Here is a 20,463-nt window from a genome sequence, read left to right on the forward strand (position 1 = left end):
ATTAGTTTTTGCATCACCAACAGAAGAATTTATGACCAAACAAAGAATAGGGAGGCCACAAAAGATAAAATGGATACTGATAATCACATAAAATTTTTAAAGTTTTTATTCAAACAAACCTAATGCAACTAAGATTAGAAAGGAAACAGTTAACTGGCAGAAAAACTAATCTTTGAAGTTTGTTTCTCTGATAAAAGTCTCACTTCTAAAAGTTGATTCAAATTTAAAGTACTGACAGCCATTCCCTAAATTGGCAAATGGCCAAATAATATGAATAAGCAGTTCTAAAGCTAAAAAAAAATCAAATAACTAATAATTAGATAAATCAAAGTAAAACAACTTTGAGTTTCCATCTTATAATTATTGGATTGAAAAAGGTGGCAAAAAAGGAAATTTACAAATATTGCAGGGGCAATAGGAAAACAGTTAAATTGATGCACAGTTGGTGTATCTATGAATTGATACAACCATTATGGAAAGTGATTTGGTTCCATACCCCCCCCAAAGTTCCTAGATAGTGTATACTTTTTGACCCAATGACATCATTACTAGATCTTTACCCAAAAGAAATCAAAGAAAGAGGGGAAAGTTCCTATACATACAAAAATATTTATAGTACTTTTTTCATTCTAAAAGAATTGGAAACTAAGATGGTGCTCATCAATTGGGGAATGGCTAAACAAATTATAGAACAAAATATAAAATATGAATACAATGAAATATTATTTACTAAAAGAATTAAAGTGGGCAATTTCAGATAAATTTGGGAAGAATTGAACAAAATCATTCAGTGAAGCAAAGAGAACCAGAAGAAAAATTTATATCAGTGGTCAAATCAATCTAACAAGCTTTTAACAAACACCTACTATGTGCCCCCCCAAAAAAAACACATGCTAACCTCTGAGTATACAAAGGCAAGAAATAAAACAAAGTTCTTACTTTCAAAGAATTCAGTCCTGATTGGAACAACATAAAAAAATTAAACAAGATATATATCTAATACATACATCTATATGTACACATATATGATAAATTGAAAGTAATCAAGAGAAGGAAGACATTGGAATTAAGGGGGGAAATAAGAGAGGTTTCATATAGAGAGTAGAATTTGAACTGGGATTTGAAGGAAGCCAGGAGACAAAGAAAAGGAGAGAGAAAATTCCAAATATAGGTGATAGTAAGAGAAAATGTGCAGAGTCAGGAGATGGAGTATACTGTTTAAGAAATAGCAAGGTCAATGTCATTGGATCACAGCATCTGTGGAGAGTGGACATTTAATCCTAAAAACAATAGGAAGCCACCAGAGTTTATTGGATATGGATGTAACATGGTCAGGTTTGCACTTTATTTTTTTGGTTTTGTTTTGTTTTTATTTTTGGCTAGACAATGGGGTTGAGTGACTTGCCCATTGTCACACAGCTAGTGAGTGTTATGTGTCTGAGGCCAGATTTAAATTCAGGTCCTCCTGACTCCAGGGCCAGTGCTCTATCCACTATACCACATAGCTGCCCCAAGGCTTGCACTTTAGGAAGATACATTTGACAGATGAATGGAAGATGGACTGGAGTGGGGAGAGACCAACCAGTAGGCCATTTTGCAGTAGTCCAGCTATGAGGTGGTGAGAACCTATACCAGAATGGTATCAGTGCCACAGGGAAGAAGAGATCATATTCTAGAGATGTTACAAAGGCAGAATTGACATAACTCAGCAACAAATTGGATGTGAAAGAGAGTGAGGAGTTGAGGATGACACCTTTGTTGCATTCCTGTGTGACCAGGAGGATGATGGTGCTCTCAACATAAATAAGAAAACTAGAAAGTTGGACACCTTAGAGGCAAAGTTAATGAGAGGCTAGATGTCAGGATAGAAGTTAACAGCTGGATAAGTAGATCTGAAAACCATCACCATAGAGATAAATTGAATGAATTGAATTCATGGAAGTTGATGAGGTCACCAAATGAAACAGTATAGAGGGAAAAGAGAAGAGGCTCAGGCTTGAGGTAAATTTTGGGATTATTGGGTGTGACCTGTATGACAACTCAAGAAAGTAGTCTAAGAAGGAGGTGGCAGACAGGTAAGAGGACAACTGGAAAAGAGAGCATTAAGGAGAGGAAGGGGATTTACAGTGTCAAAGGCTTCATAGAGATAAAAAAGAATGAGGATTGAGGTCATTAGGTTTGTGATGAACAGATCATTATAACTTTGGAAAGAAAAGTTCCAGTTGTATAACACTATAGCAACAGCATTATAAAAACCAACAATTCTGAAAGATTTGTATAGGTTTAAAGCTCTTTATAACTTAATTCCAACCTATCTTTCTGGTCTCTGTATAGATTACTTTCTTTTATGCATTCTAAAGTCAGACTAGCCAAACTGACCTCTCTGTGACTCATATATGGCCCCCTGTCTTCCATCCACATGCCTCTACACTAGTTATTCCCAGTTACTGGAATGTACCTCCACCTCACCTCTGTCTCAGAGAATCCAATCCCTCACTTCTTTTGAAATGCTGATCAAGCATAAATAAAACCTTCATTAATCCCTTCAACTACTAGTTCCCTAAATATCTGACTACATTATATTTAAATACTTTTGAATTCATTTTGTATTTATTATATTGTTGTTTAATCTTTTTCAATTCTATCCAACTCTTTGTGAACACTTTTGGGGGTTTTCTTGGCAAAGATACTGAAGTGGTTTGCCATTTGCTTTCTAGCTCATTTCACAGATGAAAAACTGAGACAAATGGGATTAAGGGATTTGCCCAGGTTCACACAGCTTAGTAAGTGTCTGAGCTGAATTTGAATTAAGGACTTCCTGACTCCAGGCCCTGCACTCTATCCTCTGTGCTACCTTGCTGCACCATTTATTGTGTATGTTTATATTTATTCTGTATAAACATGTACATGCTATCTCCCTTGAAATAATGAAAATGCATCTAGAGCAACGATTTTTTCTTTTTTTGTCTTTGTTTTCCCAGTGCCTTACACATAATAATTGCTTAATCAACCCTTGCTAACAGATTGAACTACAAGACAGCACTTCATAGAAGTAAAGAATGCTTTAAATAAATAGAGACCTTAATTCATGGTTGAGCCAATCCAATATAATGTATATGGCAATACTACCTAATTTAATTTCTAGATTTACTGCCATACCAATGAAATTATTAAAAAATGAACTATATAATAAAAAATGTTTTAGTGGAACAAATGATCAGAATACAAAAAGCAATAATGAAAAAAGCAGACATTAAAGGGGTCTAGCATTATTGTATCATAAACTACATCAAAAGGTAATAATCGTCAAAATCTATTAGTACTGCTTAAAAAATAGAAATGCTGATATCTGGGACAGACTAGGAAAGTAAGACCGAGAATCAATTGAACATTTTGATTTAGTATTTGTTAAAACCAAGAACAAAACCTACTGGATATGACACCTTATTTAGCAAAAACAGCTAGGAAAATGCTAAAGAAATTTGGCAGTTTGTGAGAAATTATATTTAGATCAATACTTTCAACCACATACTATAATAATTTCTAAATGGACATGTAATCTAAATATAAAAGGTTACATTCCTTGAAAAATTTTAGAGGTGAATGGAAGGAGGTACTTTATGCAATTATGACTTCTGGGAGAAAACAAGGGATACAAGAGCATAAAAGAGAAAATACATAAATTAAATTTAAAAGCTTGTGCACAAAATCTTAATGGAACTATAATAAAGGAAGCAATCAACTGGGGGGGGTCTTTACATCAAATATTTCTGGTAAAGTTCTTATAACTAAGGTAGGAAACATAGCATGCTGTAGTGAAGTCAAGAAGACATCTGTTCTAGTCTGGTTTCTAACACTTACTGTGTGGCCCCAGGCAAGCCACTCAACGTTACTGTGTTGTGCCCCGGAGAACTCTTTAAAGTGATAAATTGCAGAGGAAGTATTGATCCATATTGGTAAAGATAATTCAAATTCATCCCAAGGGCATATGTCCAGAGGAGTTAAAAGACAGATCTTAAGACATATATATATATAAAAATAATTGTAGCACTTTTCATGGTAGCAAACACATACACACAAACTTGAAAGAAAATGGTTGTCATTGATTCTGAAGTTGCTGAACAAATTGTGATGCTTGCATGTAATAGAATGCTATTTGCCATAAGAAATGAAAAAAAATGAAGAATTCAGAGTAACTTGGAAAGATTTGTTTGAACTAATGTGGAGCATGGTATCCTGAACCAAGAAAACAATTTGCATAGTGACTGCATTAATATAAAGGAAAATAACATTGAAAGACATCACAATTCTGATCAATGCCGTGACCAATCTTCCTTCAGAGGACTGGCAGTAAAATATGCCTCCCTTCTCTTGGCAGGAAGATGGTGGAGTAAATTTGAAGAATGAGGCATTAATTGGCAGACATGGTCAATGTTTTAATTTGTTTTGTTTAACTATATTTCTTTGTTGTAACAGAGGGTTGTATGTTAGGGGAAAAGCATTGAGAAGTGACAATTATATTAAAATACCAAAATTTGTAATTATTATAATAAATAAATTGACTGAATTGGTTATGCTAGAGATATCCAAGGTCTCCTCTAGTCTTTTTAATATGTTTGTTTTTCTTATATATATATATTTTTTTTTCTAAACTTGACAAGCAAAACCAAACATGAATATTTTCATACACATAGAAAAAAAACAGAATTTCTTGTGAGGCCACAAATTTTTATTACCTACAAATTATGTTTTCCCAGTACATATTTACTCAGAATAGAACATCAGTTTACAAAGCTATTTCATTTGTCTTTGTCATCCTCTGAACCCTGGTTCTGATCTCTTCTGTTCTTTACTTTTTACTTTTTATTTTTTGGCTATGTCTAAAATTGAGGGTTGTTTGTTTTTTTCATTCTTCTCATTTAGTCCATTATCTCTATCTCAGAAGGTGGGTATCATTCTTCATCACTGGTTCTACAGAATTAAGGTTGAACTTTGTATTAATCAGAGTTCTTAACTCTCAGAGCTCACAATATTTTTAGTGTAGTCTAAATTTTCTCCTGATTCTCTTCTCCATTCTATACTAGGTCAATAAGTCTTTTCAGGTCTCTCTAAAATTTCTTTCATCATTTTTTACAAAAATAGTATTCCATTACATTCATGTACCACTCACCAAATAATGTACACTACCTTAGTTTCCAGTTCTTTGACAACACAAAAAGAGCTGCTACAAACGTTTTTGTACACATAAGACCTTTTCCTTTTTTTCTTTAATATCTGTAGAGGTCTGGCCTAATGGATGGTATCATTGCCTCTAAGGGCATATGTAGTTTAGTAGCATTGAGTTTAGTACCAAATTGCTTTCTAGAATGTCTGTATCAATTCACAGCTCTACCAACAGTGTATCAATGTGCCTGTTTTCCTGTGACAATGCCCCTCCAATATCCATAATTTCTTTTTTTTTGTCAACTTGGCTACATTTAGGGGTATGAGTTGGAATCTCAGAGATGCTTTAATTTTCATTTCACTAATTATTTGTTATTCTGAACTTTTTTATATATAGCTACAGATAGCTTGGATTTCATCCCTTGAGAATGGTCTGTATGTTTTGGCCATTTATCATTTGGAATCTTCTGTGCATTTGCTTTAGATGCTTAATTGATGCCTCTTTATTTATTTGGAGGAAATCACTCTCATGAGCCTTCCCATTACCCCCAATTCTCCAACTCATACCAAAAAATTTTTCATGTAACAAGTTAGCACAGTCAAGCAAAAGAAATTCATACATTGGCGATTCCCAAAGACATATATCTAATTCTGCACCTCTAGTACAACAGCTATCAGTTTTCTATGGTCATACTTGCTTTGATTAGAGTTCTTCAGTCTTTCAAAGTTGTTTTTCTTTACAATGCTTTAGTCTCTTCTTCTGCTCACCTAACTGTGCACTAGTTCATAAAAATTTCCAGGGGGGGTCTCTGAAATTAACCTCTTTGTCATTTTTAGAGTACAATAATATTCCATTAAATGAGCATCATATTAATTTCTGATTCTTTGCTACAAAAATTGCTCTGTAATCTCTGTGATATGTTACTGTAGTCTCCTTGATAAACTTTTATTTAATTATTTTTTCAATGTTCATTAGAAATCTGGTTTATTTTGACTCTTCCTAGATTCTGATGTCTTCTTGCTGGATTGTATTGATAATAAAAGAAAGGCTTATAATTGATATTATTTATTTTATATACTACTATTGAATTAACTTATGATTTCAATCCAATTTCAGCTGACCCTAGGATTCTTTAAGTAATAAATTATCTATAAAAAGCAATAAATTGATTTCCTCATTAACTGTGTTCATTCTCTTGATTTATTTTTTCAATATTTTTCCTTTCTTCTGTTATCTCCTTTTTATCCTGCGTATAACTTTCTTTGTATGTATTTGTTTACATGTCATTTCTCCCATTAGATTGTAAATTACTTGAACACAGAGTCTTTCATCTCTATATATAACCCAAGCTTTTAGCACAATGCCTGACACATAGTAGGCACTTAAATGATTTTATTGATTGATTGATTAATTATTTTCTTTTATTATTGCAAGAGCTAGGTTTAAAAAACTATAGCGAATAATAGTGATAAAAATTAACCAGTTTGTCTTATCCTTGATTCTTGGAGCCTCTAGCATTTCTACATTGTAGATAATGCTAACTTTTGGTTTTAGATAGATACTAGCTATCCCAGTGCTTTTTAGTGTAGCAGGAATTGGCATGGTGTTTTGTCAAAAATTTTTTTCTCTATTTCTTCATAAAATCATCTAATTTTTGCTGTTTTTGTTGTTAATATTGTCTAGAATGTCTATATTTTCCCTAATATTGATCTATCCTTGCATTTCTCATATAAATCCAACCTGACCACAATATATAGTCATTTTGATATATTGCTACAGCCTTGTACCTAATATGGTATTCAATATTTTTGTGTTGATATTAAGGATTTTGGTCTATAATTTTCTTTCTTTGCTTTGTTTCTCAAAGGGTTAGTTATCAATAATGTGTCTGAATCATAGAAGAAATTTTTTAGGATATCTTGTTTTTAAACAATTTTTGTAATATTAGAATTATTCTATCAATGGCTCATAAAGTTCAGTTGTAGATCCATCTGTTCCTGGAGATTTTGGAGAAGGTGAAAGGGAGTTCATTTATAGCTTGTTCAATTTGTTTTTCTAAATTTAGGTTATTTAAATTCTCTATTTCTTGTTTAGTTATTCTGTGTACTATATATATATATATATATATGCTATATACATACATTTAAAATGCCTCTATTCCATTTAAATAATCAACTTTTTAATATTGATAATCCTTAGTAATTTCTTTTATTTTGTTTATTTATTGTGAATGCTTTTTTTTTCCATTTTTGACATTGGTAACTTGGTTGTCCTCATTCTTTTTTTAAATTAGAATAACTAGCAATTTCTATTTTTAAAGGGTTTTTTAAAGGTCTTATTTTTGAAAATTATTTTAATGTCAGGTTTTATGTGTAATGGAGGGGGGATTGTTGTTGTTTTATTTGTTGCTTTTCTAGGCTATTTTTTTAAACATGTGACCAGTTCATTGATTGGTCCTTTCTCCCTTTTACTAATGAAAGTATATAGTGATATTTTTTTTTTCCCTAAGGACTGCTTTTGCTACATCCCAAAAGTTTTGGCATATTGTCCCACTGTTGTCATTTTATTTGATGAAATTATGTAGTGTTTCTATTATTTATTCTTAGACCCATTAAATATTTAAGAATAAATTAATCTACATTTAAATTTGAATCCTTTTTTTCAAAGGCAATTTACTGATTATAAATTTTAGTGCATTATGGTCAGTAAAGGGTTAGCAAGGTGCTCCTCCTTTTTTCCATTTAGGTGAATTTTTTTTGTCCTAGTACACCATAATTTTTTATAAAGATACCATGAGCAACTGAGAAATATGAACCTATGTACACATGCATGCACATGCACACACATACATACATGCACACACACATACTTTTTTTTCATATTTGCATTCAAAAATTGCCAGAGTTCTAGTATATCTAACTTTTCTAAAATTGTGTTCAAGTCCTTAGCTTCTTTGATTATCTTTTTTATTAGATTTATCTGAGTCCAAGAGTGATATATTGAAGTGCCTAAATATGTTCTCAATTAACCCCCAATGCAATTAATCCTTCCTTTACATACATAGATGCTATGCACTTTGGTCCATATATATTAAGTAATGATATTATTTCACTGTTTACGAGGGCTTTGAGTTTAATGTAAACTCTCTCTTTCTCTTGTTTCAATATGTCTGCTTCTACTGTCCCTTTGCTTGAAAACATGATTATTATCCTTGCTTTTAGAAAAATTACCTGGATCATAATAAATTCTCTTGGAGTCTAACAAATTTTATTTGTGTGTAAGTTTTATTTTTCTAGTGTATTTCATATAAATAACCTATTTAGTTTTTTGGATTTGGGTTTCCAGTCCATTCTTCCATTACCCTTCACTTTATGGGTGAGTTCATCTCATTCATATTCATATGAATTGCATAGTTCTCTCCATCATATCTTACATAGTCAGTCCTGATTAGTGTGAATAATGAATACTATGAAGCAGTCACATGTATTCAAATTCACACTATTCAAAGTTATAATTATGTAAAATACGGTAAATTGCTCCAGCTCATTGAAAATATGCAGTGTTAAATTCAAATAATGTGACCACTTTGGGGAACTCATTATTCATGCTAATAGTCATACATTCCCCCTCCCCTTCTTTACTCCCCATTTGAAAGGAAAAGGATGATGAAAACAAAGGAGTTTTCTTAACACTAGTAATATGTAATTGAAGAGACTTTTGTTTCCACTAGGCTGCCCCTTCTTTCTTATCTTTGCCCAGAACCAGGTCACAGGTAGTACCTGTAGTTTTCTCTTCTTACCCTCTTCATATCCTATTCTCTGAAGTTGAAGTTTAGTTTTCTTGAAACTATGTCCTCTCTGATTCTACCACTCATTTTAAGTCCCATTTTCTCTCTGTATCTCTGCCTATTTAGTGTAATGCTTTCACCAAACTTTTTGTGTGTATTTTTTATGTATCTGTCCAATTCAGATAAGAATAGGGTTCATGTCATATCCCCTCTCTAGAATTCTTCCTCCACTTGTGCCTACTTTTCTCACACACTCCAATTTTGGAGCACAGCAAATTACACCACCTTCTTCCTCATTTCTTCCCAAGGTTATTCCTTTTTCCATTCCTTTTGGAGTTAGAGAATATGGGTTCAAATTATGACTCTGCCACTTTCCTCTCTTAAGACCATCAAAATAAACAAATAAAAAACCATCCCTAGTTCTTCTATTTGTCTTATTGAATTCCTTCTTTGACTCCTAAACACATTGGGGTTTTGAAGGGACACTTGCTTCTTCTCCCCCTTTAAGGATATATGTACTTCATGTTATTTAGCTTCATCACATCGATCAAGTACATTTACATTTCTACATTTCTCTTGACTCTAAGTTTGCAATTCAAAGTTTCATCTCTATTCCCTTCATTAGTCATACTTTGGACAGCAATGAGATCAAATCAATCAATACTTAAATTAACTCTGACTATTCATTGGAAGGATAAATACTAAAGCTGAAGCTTAAATATTTTGGCCATATAATGAGAAGACAGGACTCATTGGAAAAGATTCTGATGCTGGGAAAGATTGAAAGCAAAAGAAAAAAGGGGATGACAGATGAGGAGATGGATAAATAGTGTCATGGAAGTAATGAATATGAGGTTGGACAGATTTCAGGAGATAGTGGAGGACAGATGGGCTTAGTGTGCTATAGTCCATGGGATTATGAATAGTTGGACATGACTGAACAACATATTTTTAAAGGTCCATTTTTCTACTGTAGGCTGTGTCTTAAAATTTGTCATTTTTGTTTGTAAGTCTTTATCTTTTTTCCTTTTACAATATCACATTCTAAGATTTTTCTCTAATTATAGTAGTAACTACCAGACCTTGTGGCATACTGAATATGAAGCCTTGGATTTTTTTTTAATTCTTTCTTCTGGGTGCTTGAAATATTTCTCTTTGACATGAAAGCTCTGGATTATGGCCACAATGCTCCTGGGAATTTTCATTTGGGAGCTTCTTTCAGGAGGTTATCAGTGAGTTCTATGTTTTACCTTTGCCGCTGGTTCTAGCAAAATATTAAGTTTTAAATTATCATTTCTTGAAATTTGGTATCCTGGGTTTTTTTTTTAATTTTTGGTCATGGACCACAGTTGAGTCTGATAATTCTTAAAGCATATCCCTTTGAACCATTTTCCAAGTCAGTTGTTTATGAAAGTAGATATCTTGTATTTTCTTCCATCATTTCAAATGCTTTTGTTCTGATACTTATTGCTCTTTCTTAGAGTCACTGATTTCTGTTTGGTCTATTTTAATTCTCAGGTTTCCTATGTTCTTTTCCATGCCATTTTTCTTCTTTCTTTTCTTTCCTCCAGAACTTTTATTTTGTCTTTAATCTTTTGCTTCATTTCTCATAGGTATTCATGCAGAACCTTTAGGAGTTCTGTTTCCACTATTTTAATTTTCACAGAATTCATTATTTGGGGGAAGCTTTCCACCTTCTGTCCTAAGCCAATTATTAGACTTATAGTTCACTAATCCCAAGATCTTTTATTTATATTTCCCTTTTTTCCTATTGCTTCAAATCTTTCTGATATTTTTGAAATTCTTATGGCCAAGTCATAAGCTCTACTTGCAGTTCTTCTTCTTAAACTCTACTTGCAGTTCTGAACTTGCTCATTTCTTCTAGGTTTCCCACTAGTCAATTCTTTATCCAGAGTATTTCTTTATACCATTTGTCTTCTTCTGTTTACCCATGTATCCCTTTTCTTCTGATTTGAATTTTTGTACCAAGGTCACTTTCCAACCCTCTTGCATTTTTGAACAGAGTATTCAGTCTCTACTTATTCCTAATCTCAATTCCAAAGCTTCTTGCAATTGACTTCCACTTCTCTAAATATGTCTGCATTCAGAGCACTGTGGGGCTTTAGTATCCCTGCTCAGTGTTCTGTAGTTAGTCGTCTCCATTCAGGGATACATGTTAGGCTTTCATGCTCCATTGTGGCCTCTTTATTAAAGGTTGTATGGGCAAGATTCTGTCTTACCACATAGAGCTTCCTAGTTTGGTTGTTGCCATAGGCTTTTGTCCCTCCTGGGGCATCCCTAGTCAAGGCATTGTCCCAAAAGGACCTTCCTGATCCAGGTGTTTTTGTGAGTTTCTATCCCACCAGGGTATCCCTGAATTATGTGAAGGATTTCAGAATCCTTCACCTGCACTTATTTGGACTTTCCAAAACCTTGCAATGCTCAGTGCTTTTGTCTGCCTTTTGTGAAGTTCTAGCCTGGATGAAGTAATATATTGACGTTGCTCTTCAGATTTCCTGATCATAATTCTATTTGGCGTGGTTTTTTTCTTCTTAGATCATTGCTAGAACATATGTCAGAGAGCTGGGCTCCTCTATTAGCTTTCATACAACCACTTTAGACCAAAGTTCTTTCCTGTTTTATTTTGTTCTTAAGAAAAAAAGTCATCCAATATGGACAAACATATAAGAAATACTATGTACAATACACTACGTTTGGTGCTAGATTTATAAAGATAATTAAAATTTTGCCCTCAATGAGTTTACATTCTGTTGGTGTGATCTAACATGCATATAAGTAAATAAATGTAAAGTATATAGGAAAGATTAGGTAAAATTACTAAACAAAGTAATTTAAGTAGAATTGCTACAAATTTATAAGAACAAGTGTCATTCTCCAAAAGAGAATCTGTCCAGGAATATAAACAGGCAATTTTCAAGAGAATAGGCACAAATTATCAACACCTACCTTGAAAGTATCCAAAATCAGTAATAATCAGATAAATTCAACTTAAAACAACTATTAGGTAACACGTTGCACTCAGAAAAATGGCAAATATGATAAAAGATGACACAAGTCAATGCTGTTGAAAATTTAGGCAAACAGCTATACAGTTCACTGTAGTTGAAATTGCTTTTAACATTTTGTGAAGCAGTAGTGGGATGTACAATAAATGCTACCAAAAATGTATATTCTTTGACTCAGACATCACAGTTTAGGCTTACATACTGAGCAGGGTAGTAATGGGATGAAAGGATTGTTCTCTACAAAAAATATTTCTAGTGGCTGTTAGTAATAGCAAAAATATCAAAAACAAACTCTGTTACCCAACAGTTGAGGAATAAATTAACAAACTCTACTACATGAATATAACATAATTGAAAGGGATCTCAAATTCCATGTAATCCCCCATATAGTAAACAAGAATTACTAAAATATTTCCAAAAGTCAGGTATGAAGCTAATGTTTAAATACTTCTCCTGAGGTGAATCTAACTATATCCAAAGCAGCTAATTCCACTTGGGGATATCTCTAATTAGGAAGTGTTTCCTTGGAGCAAATTTTGCTCTTTGTAGCTTCTATGTTCTGCCCTTTGGCTTACAAGCAGAACAAGCCTAATTCCTCTTCCATATAACAACCTTCAAATAGTTCAAGAGGTTTTACATATCTTGAGGAGAGGGGGAGGGGAGCTAAGTATTCTTTTTTTCCAGGATAAATACATTTAGTCCCTTCAATGAATCTTATGTGATATAAATATAGTGCCTTTAATGTTTATCCTCCCTGTAAGGAATGACAAATATAAGCAATATGAAGAAATATATAAAGACAAATGATATGAGATGATACAGAGTGATAAAAATCATAATCAAAATAACAGTATGCACAATGAGTTCAGCTATTTAAAAAGGAATCTGCGCCAAACAGCTACAAAACAAGGGGTAAATGCAATGCACTACTATGATAATACCTTATTAAAGGATGTATTTTTTTAAAAACAATTCGATGTCAAATAACAGAAAGGTAAATGGGTGTATGTGGTTACTTGGTTCGTTTTGAATTGAATTTAAATTGAAACATTTTAAAATATTGTTCTTAATTGTGCATGGAGACCAGATTTGTGTGTGTTCTTGTTTCTTCTGTTTATTCTATAATTAGTGTTGTTGGGAGAAAATAAGTAAACATTTTAAAAATTATTTTTAAAAAGGAATATAAAGATTGTGAAAGATAGACATGAGGAGGAAGTGTATGTCCAGCCCACTAATGGATATGTGACCAACACATTCACTAGTCTGCCATTTTTATCCAACTTGGCTAGTAGCAGCCTTTATTTCTTCCCTTTTTTACAGTCAGTTTCATTTTGAAAGGGTGGGGGACTTTACCAACATTCTCTCTAAAGGGGAAATACAAATAAGTTAGTCATCTTTGTTATTTTTAGATTCTGAATATTTAACTGTAATAGTTTAAAAGTATATAATAAACTTACCAGGGTCCAAACCAAACACAGTCTGTTGAGTTTTAAAAGAATAGGTGATGTTGCTATCTTCATCTCGATCTGTAGCTTTTGCCCTTGCTATAACATCTCCAACAGATTTTTTCTCAGTCACATTAATGGAATTGAAAGGAAATGATCTAAACCAAAGAAAATCATTTGCTGGTGAATGAAAAATGTTGAGGATGCAAGTTCAGGCACACACATTTGCCAAGTTATAGAGGTCTGCAAAACCTCATTGAGATTTGCGATGATACCATTCTCCTTTTTTCTGATATTTAAACTTCTTCAAAAACTAGTCAAGTGCTTGAGAAAATCCATCTGTGATGCAAGGTTACTTTATTTTTGTAGGTGCATTAACTCTTCCAAACCATTTAGTCTCTGGCTATGTTAACATGACATCAAATAACAAGCTGAAAATGTAAAATGCCAATGAAATGTTCAAATAGTTTGTCTGAATATGAGATATATTTGTGTGTGTGTGTGTGTATGCACATATAAAATATGTAGAGTTTTGCAAGTCTTAAAGCACTATATAAATGTGTTATCATTATTACAAAACAACATACATCTAATATTTGGAACAGTCAACAATTCAATCAGTGACTTAATTTTCATCTCGATTTCTGGCATCATATAGACATGTCCAAATTAACAACTTACTAGAGCAAATTGTCAGCATAATGTTTCCCTCTTAAAACTCCCTGTCTATCCTCTCCACCTATGCAAATCCTTCTCATTCTTCAAGGCTCTGATCAAGGTTAGCCTCTTCAAAGCAGCCTCTTTCACTACTATCACCCACAATGATCATGCTACAAACTTATAACTTTCATTGTAGGTACCACTAACTGGCCATTTAATAACATGCAGCTACAACTCATGTAGTGTTGACTTGCATAACATTTGGAGAAGCAAAGTAGTTTCGTGAATAGAGGATTAACCTCTGAGTCAAGAAGACCTTAGTTCTAGTCCTGTTTCTAAAACATACTGATTCTGGGATCTTGGCCATCACTTACATTTTCATTGCCTTGCGAAGTTCACACAGAATTCATCAAACTACAGCTTGTTTAGCCTTTTAAATATTTTGTATAACTGAGAGCTAAGAATGGTTTTTACATTTAAATATAAAAAAAGTTATCAGGTCTCTGCTCAAAGACCAAGCTACTACTAAACTGTCATTATGCAATGGTGAAAGGAATTTTCACAAAGTCTGATGATACCACAAACTTGGAGATTATATAAGCACGGTGTGTGTGTATTTAGATATATGTATATAGACATACATACATATACATATACATAGATAACATGTATAATGTGTATACATACATATATAATTTAACTCATTTTTATTTAACTTTTTGTGTGGGTATAGCTGCTATTCTTGAGTAGAGAATAAGTTATAGTTATATTGTGTTATTTTTTTTATTCCCCAAAGTATTCAGCACAATATAAGTGTTCAAAAATATATATTGAATTAATACAGACATTTACACTGAAGAGTTCACAGAATCATAGATTTATAACTAGAAGGGTCCTTGGACATCAATGAGACCAGTACCTTCTTTTAACAAATAAGAAAACTAAGGTATAGAGGATAGGTAGTATCTGAATGCAAGCCTTTCTTACTCCAAGTCCAGAACTCTCTTCACTATTTCTTGATCCTTCTAATATTACTAAAACCACCATAAAGGCATACTAGTTCACAACTCCATAGCTAAAGTGAAGTATTGTCTTGAGATAATAATTGCTTAATTGATTCAATCTTTTCTTTCTTCTGGAACTTAGGAGTATGGTCTGGGTTACCTGAGGCAAATTATTTAAATTTTCTAAATTTTCCTTTTATTATCCTCAATCAAAAAAATCTTTCATTTGCTTTCAATTCCTTTTAAGAAACAATCATTACATGCCTACTATGTTCCTTTTGGTGCAGAAGATATACAGACAAAAATAAAAGCAGTTGCTTCCTTCAAAAACTTTGCATTTCATTGGACAATGGAGATGTGACCCAATGACCATTGATGAGAAATTCCTTCTTTCCCATGCACACATTTATAACACAATAGCATATAATAATAGCTATCTTAATAATCAGTTAATAGTGTTGAAATATGATAATTACTTAATGTTGTAAGAATTAAAAGGAAGTAGACATTCTCACTCAAAATGAGGCTTCTCATCATTTATGTTTCTGATCATGATGTTTAGTGTTCCTTGGCAGAATAGACCTGTTGTGTCTGTTGCCCTCAGTGAAAGTTGGAATACCTGTTTTTTAAGAAAAATGAAAACTCTTTAGGAAAAACTGGTAATGTATGAATTTATTCGGGGCTTTTCATCTATCAGGAATCAGTTGTGTCACAATTTTTGCAGCTGCCTTTTCAGTCAGCTCTGCCCTTTTGCATTTTTGGACAGTTGAAAGAAATACAACATTCTCTTCTAAATATAGTTAACTTGGTTAGTTATAAATTTCAGACTCACCTAATTTGATACACCATTAAATTTCACTCAAAGATCTGTATGCCTTGGCAGTATGCCCTGAAAAGAGATGAAACTGGACAGGAAAGGGAATGAATTCCAGATTCAGTCATAAACTCAAACTAGTCTGTGTTCAAACGATTGGCAAAGCAGAATAGTTGATGTCAACTGCCACAAAGAGGCCAGCTTTATGAGGAGACAGAACAGGTGGTCACCTATGTGATATGATTTGAGAAGTTCTAAGAAGTTCCCCACTCCCCCAATAATATCTTCACCATTAGCCTATTACAATCCTCAAAATTCTAAGAATTGTGGGATCATTGGACAGGATTCTTTTCAGTGTGTTCTTTTTTGAAGTGCAGATTCAGCAAGAATGGCACATTAAGATATTCTCACCTTAATATCAATTACTTTATCAGGTATTTTTTCCTCTTAAGAATAAAACCAAAATCATTGTTTTCTTCTCACAAAACAAAACGCAGCTTCCCTTCCTTTCATTGCCAAAATCTCTGACTCCTTGATCAAGAAATCTAAACCAGTCACTTCCATTTTTTTTTGTCCATTCATTCTCTTAATCTAGTGTGCTCTAGCTTCAGAACACTAACGCAATTGCTTTCTTAAATGTTACCAATGATGTTATTGGCCAAATTCAATGGGCTCTGAAGCAAAATGATAAGGGCCCTAACTAAATGAACTTCTCTGAATATAATTGTTTCATTAGTGAGCTCATCTATCATGAGGGCTGTACACAGCACTACTGTGTAGATACCTCCCAAATATCTATTTTCAATGTTGCCCTTTCACCAGCACTCAAGTCCCATATTTCCAATTGCCCATAATATGACTTTTTAGGTCTTTAGATGTCTTGCCATAATCCCAAAATTAACATGAATGAACTGAGTCCAGTATCTACAAAAGCAATTCTCTGAGTTTTCCTCTGAATGTCTCATCCTTTAAGACACAGGAAGAATGGGAGATAGACTTAGATAAATTCAGTTTTATACAGTGAATATCACCTGTGGCAATCTGAACTAACACCCAGTTTCTTGTCATTTACAAGACAGCCACAGTCTAGAGGCCTCCAGAGATATGTACCATTTAAGGAATACAGTAATGAGACATCTCCTTTGTCCCAATATTACATGGGATGGTACAGAAACTCAAAAAACAGGATAAGTATAGTGGGTTAAGTGTTTATATAAGTATAAGGTGGGATAAGAAGATCAAAATCAATGAAAAGGAAAATACCAGTTTTGCAATCTCTTCCACAAACATCCAGGCAGCAAAGGATCAGGGTTCCTACTCTACAATAACCCCTTTAACTAGAGGGATTCTGAAAATCATGATAATCAATATCACCATTTCAAAATATGGCTAGATACAATCACCAGCATTAGACTCATGGAGTTTGTTCTTATAGGCTAAAGGACAACAACTGGGGAAAACAAGCTCTAGGTTTACTCCCTATGTGTTCCTTGCTCTTCCTCTATCAAATGCTTATTGGCCTTACACTCTCTTACTTAAATTTTTTTTTTATAATATGGTCCTGACAACTAACGAATCTTCTGTTTGAGGACTTGTTTAATGAATACAATAGTTCATCACCAGTAATATAGCTACTAGATGATGAAATTTTGGGCCATGGCAACTCAAGATTTAAGGGGAAAAAATAATGGCCCTCAATACTATCATTCCACAGTGATAGAATAATGGAAAAGAAGGCAGAAAGTTATAAGAAGTACACAGTCCTGAGATAATCTACAAACATTAACTGTTGATAGTCTAAGCATGAACTTTTTTTGAGCATGAACCAATGCATTGACATGCTATTGAAAGAACTCAATCATACAATATTGGTATTTTTTATGGTTAGAACAAAGACAATATAGGTTGCAATGGAAAGGAAATATGGCCCACAGGTTCCTCTTTGAAGAAGGAAATAAATGACCTGCAGATTGGACTACAACATGCCCTCAAGGCGTGCATCATTTCATAAGACCCTTGACCATTTCATCTTGCAGTAATAGTGAGCATAAGCCAAAAACTTAATCAAATAATGAAATAAACAATTAACAGCAAAAATAATCACAGTCTCCATATCAAGTTAACTGCAAAGGATGAACGGTAGAAAAATTAGACAAAGAACTTGAGATCTTCCATATTGATATTAATGAAATGATGGGCTGTGGGGAGGACAGCTATAAAAAATGTTGAAAAATAAAGGTCAAATTTATGAAACAAAGTAACATCTTGTAAACATTATGGAAGCATATCTTTGCATCAAGATTGTTTTTGTGGAAGAAAGCGACAAGCAGTAAATATCATCACAATGAATAAAACTGATTATTTTTTGAAGAGAAAAAAGACAATAACTACTGATATGGGAGCAGCATCAGAATCAGTTGTCTCTGAGCAAGTAAATCATCTACTAGTTAGAGCAAAAAATTTAAATTCAAATGTAATTAAAAGCGATAAAGGTGAAATGAATATACTTCATAAAAGTATAACAGCTTTAACCTGACCCATTCAAAATGAGTCATCAATATGATAAAATGAGAAATGAAAAGAATGTGTAAGTGGAAAAACATTTATTGATTATTTACAATGAGGCTGTGCTTTAATAATATGTTTTATTACTTTTTTTCTGCAAAAAAGCCCATAAACAAGATCAACCAGCAAACACTTGATTTCCTTGCCAAGTATAGAGAGATGAAACCAAGGGTAATTTCAAAGACAAATTAATTGATAAAACACTATAGTAGAAGTTGGTAGAAGATTATAAGCAGTATCACCTCATAAAACAGTGAAAATTAATGGAAGCAAAACCGAGTTTGAGAGACCCATCTAAACTACATCCTATAAGGATAGACGAAACTGGACAAAAGGTAGATACAAAATGAAACAGACTTGTCACTATTTCTCTCACAAGTATAACCACTTTTGGACTTTAACTTCTTAGTCCCTGGTGTACTATGATATGTGCAAGTCAAAATGAATGGCACTTCAGAAAATTAAATTAGGAAGAGCAGCTGGATCAAAGTCTCTAAATCCTGAGGAAATCCTTGCTAAAAGTAAAACAATCTTAAAAACAGAGTGATCATTTTGTATGATATCTTAGGGAACTCATATTAATACTTTCAAAATGTAAAAAAATACTCCATGATCCATCAATAGTCCATTCAAATATGTACATGATACTTTGTGAAAGGGATCAATATGCATATCTTGGAATTATTTTTTTTCTCTGAAATTCAGCTCATATATCACCTTTTTCCTCAAGCCTTTCCTATTCTTGGTGCTGCTGTTTGCCTCTCTCCCAAAACACCTAGCACTTAATTTGAATACATTCTGCATATACTTATACAAGAAGCATATAATGTGTTTCCTGATACAATGTAAGCTCATTGAGAGCAAAATTATTTCATTTTTGTTTTTTTGTAAACCCAGTATCTAGCACAATGTCTGATGCATACTATAGTCAACAATTATGAAATATTTAAATAAATGTAGCTAGGTGGTTCAGTGGATACAGTGCTAGGCCCTATATCAAGAAGAGTTGGGTTCAAATTCACTTCAGATATATATATTAGCTGGGGGATCCTTGACAAGTCACTTAAACTCTGCTTCAGTTTTCTCAGCTGCAAAGTGGATATAATAATAGTACCTACCTCACAAGATTGTTTTAAGGATTAAATGAGATAATATGTGAAAAGCACTTAGCACAGTGCCTGAAACATAGTAGGTCCTTAATAAATGCTTATTACTTTTACCTTCTCCTATTTGATGGTAAATTTGATGCAAATATATAAGGGATCCATGAGACTTTTGCAGATACAATAGTTAATCCAAAAGCCATCCCTCTAACCTCTTTTCCTTCAGTCCATGTCCTTTCCCATGGACATCCTCCATACTACTGCCAGATTATATTCTTAGGCCATAATATAGTGGAATGTGTATCAGAAGACTTGAGTATTAGTCCTGTTTACCAGTAATATATATCTTTGAGCAGGTTGCAAGACTTCTTGGCCCCTGTTTCCTCATCTATACAATGAAGGGCTTGAAATAGATGATTATTAAGCTTTAAAATTCTCTGACTCCAAATTCTTTGTCTTTAAAATTCTCTGACTCTGAACCCCTGACTCCACAGCCAGAACTCTTTTCACTGTATGTTACTACTCCCCTTTATAAGCCTTGGACATTACATAGATGAAAAATTATATTAGTCATTTTTGTATATATTATCTTATTTTTTAAACAAGTGTTTCTTCTTTGAAGTTCACTTTTAAAAAAAGGAACAGATCAAAATTATTTTTAAAGCTTCATGTCAGAAGGATATTTTTGTTAAAAGAAAAAGAAATCAAACAATGTTATTTTTTAATTACATGATATCCTGCATCAAAGTCCAGGGATTCTTCAGATCTCAGGCTAACAATACCAGTTACAGAATCCACACCAAAGCAGTTTGCTCCATTCTTGGGTCCAGAAGATTGTGTTTCAACTGAATACTGTAAAAGAAAAGGGGTAAAAAGTATATTGCTCACAATCAAA

General features: G+C 33.1%; 1 protein-coding gene across 1 annotated transcript in view; it reads right to left on the reverse strand.

Annotated features, from left to right (window-relative positions):
- Positions 1 to 20,463, reverse strand: part of LOC110206901 (cadherin-related family member 4-like) — a 126,284-nt gene that overhangs the window by 94,921 nt on the left and 10,900 nt on the right. Inside the window, exons 5-7 of the mRNA XM_078150012.1 lie at positions 20,298 to 20,420; positions 15,602 to 15,705; positions 13,435 to 13,580 (exon numbers count right to left, since the gene is read on the reverse strand). Coding sequence (XP_078006138.1) covers positions 13,435 to 13,580; positions 15,602 to 15,705; positions 20,298 to 20,420 — 373 coding nt within the window. The remainder of the gene's footprint in view (positions 1 to 13,434; positions 13,581 to 15,601; positions 15,706 to 20,297; positions 20,421 to 20,463) is intronic.

Source organism: Phascolarctos cinereus, unplaced genomic scaffold (genome assembly GCF_003287225.1).
Source record: "Phascolarctos cinereus isolate Bilbo 61053 unplaced genomic scaffold, phaCin_HiC Scaffold_1;HRSCAF=81, whole genome shotgun sequence".
Lineage (NCBI taxonomy): Eukaryota > Metazoa > Chordata > Mammalia > Diprotodontia > Phascolarctidae > Phascolarctos > Phascolarctos cinereus.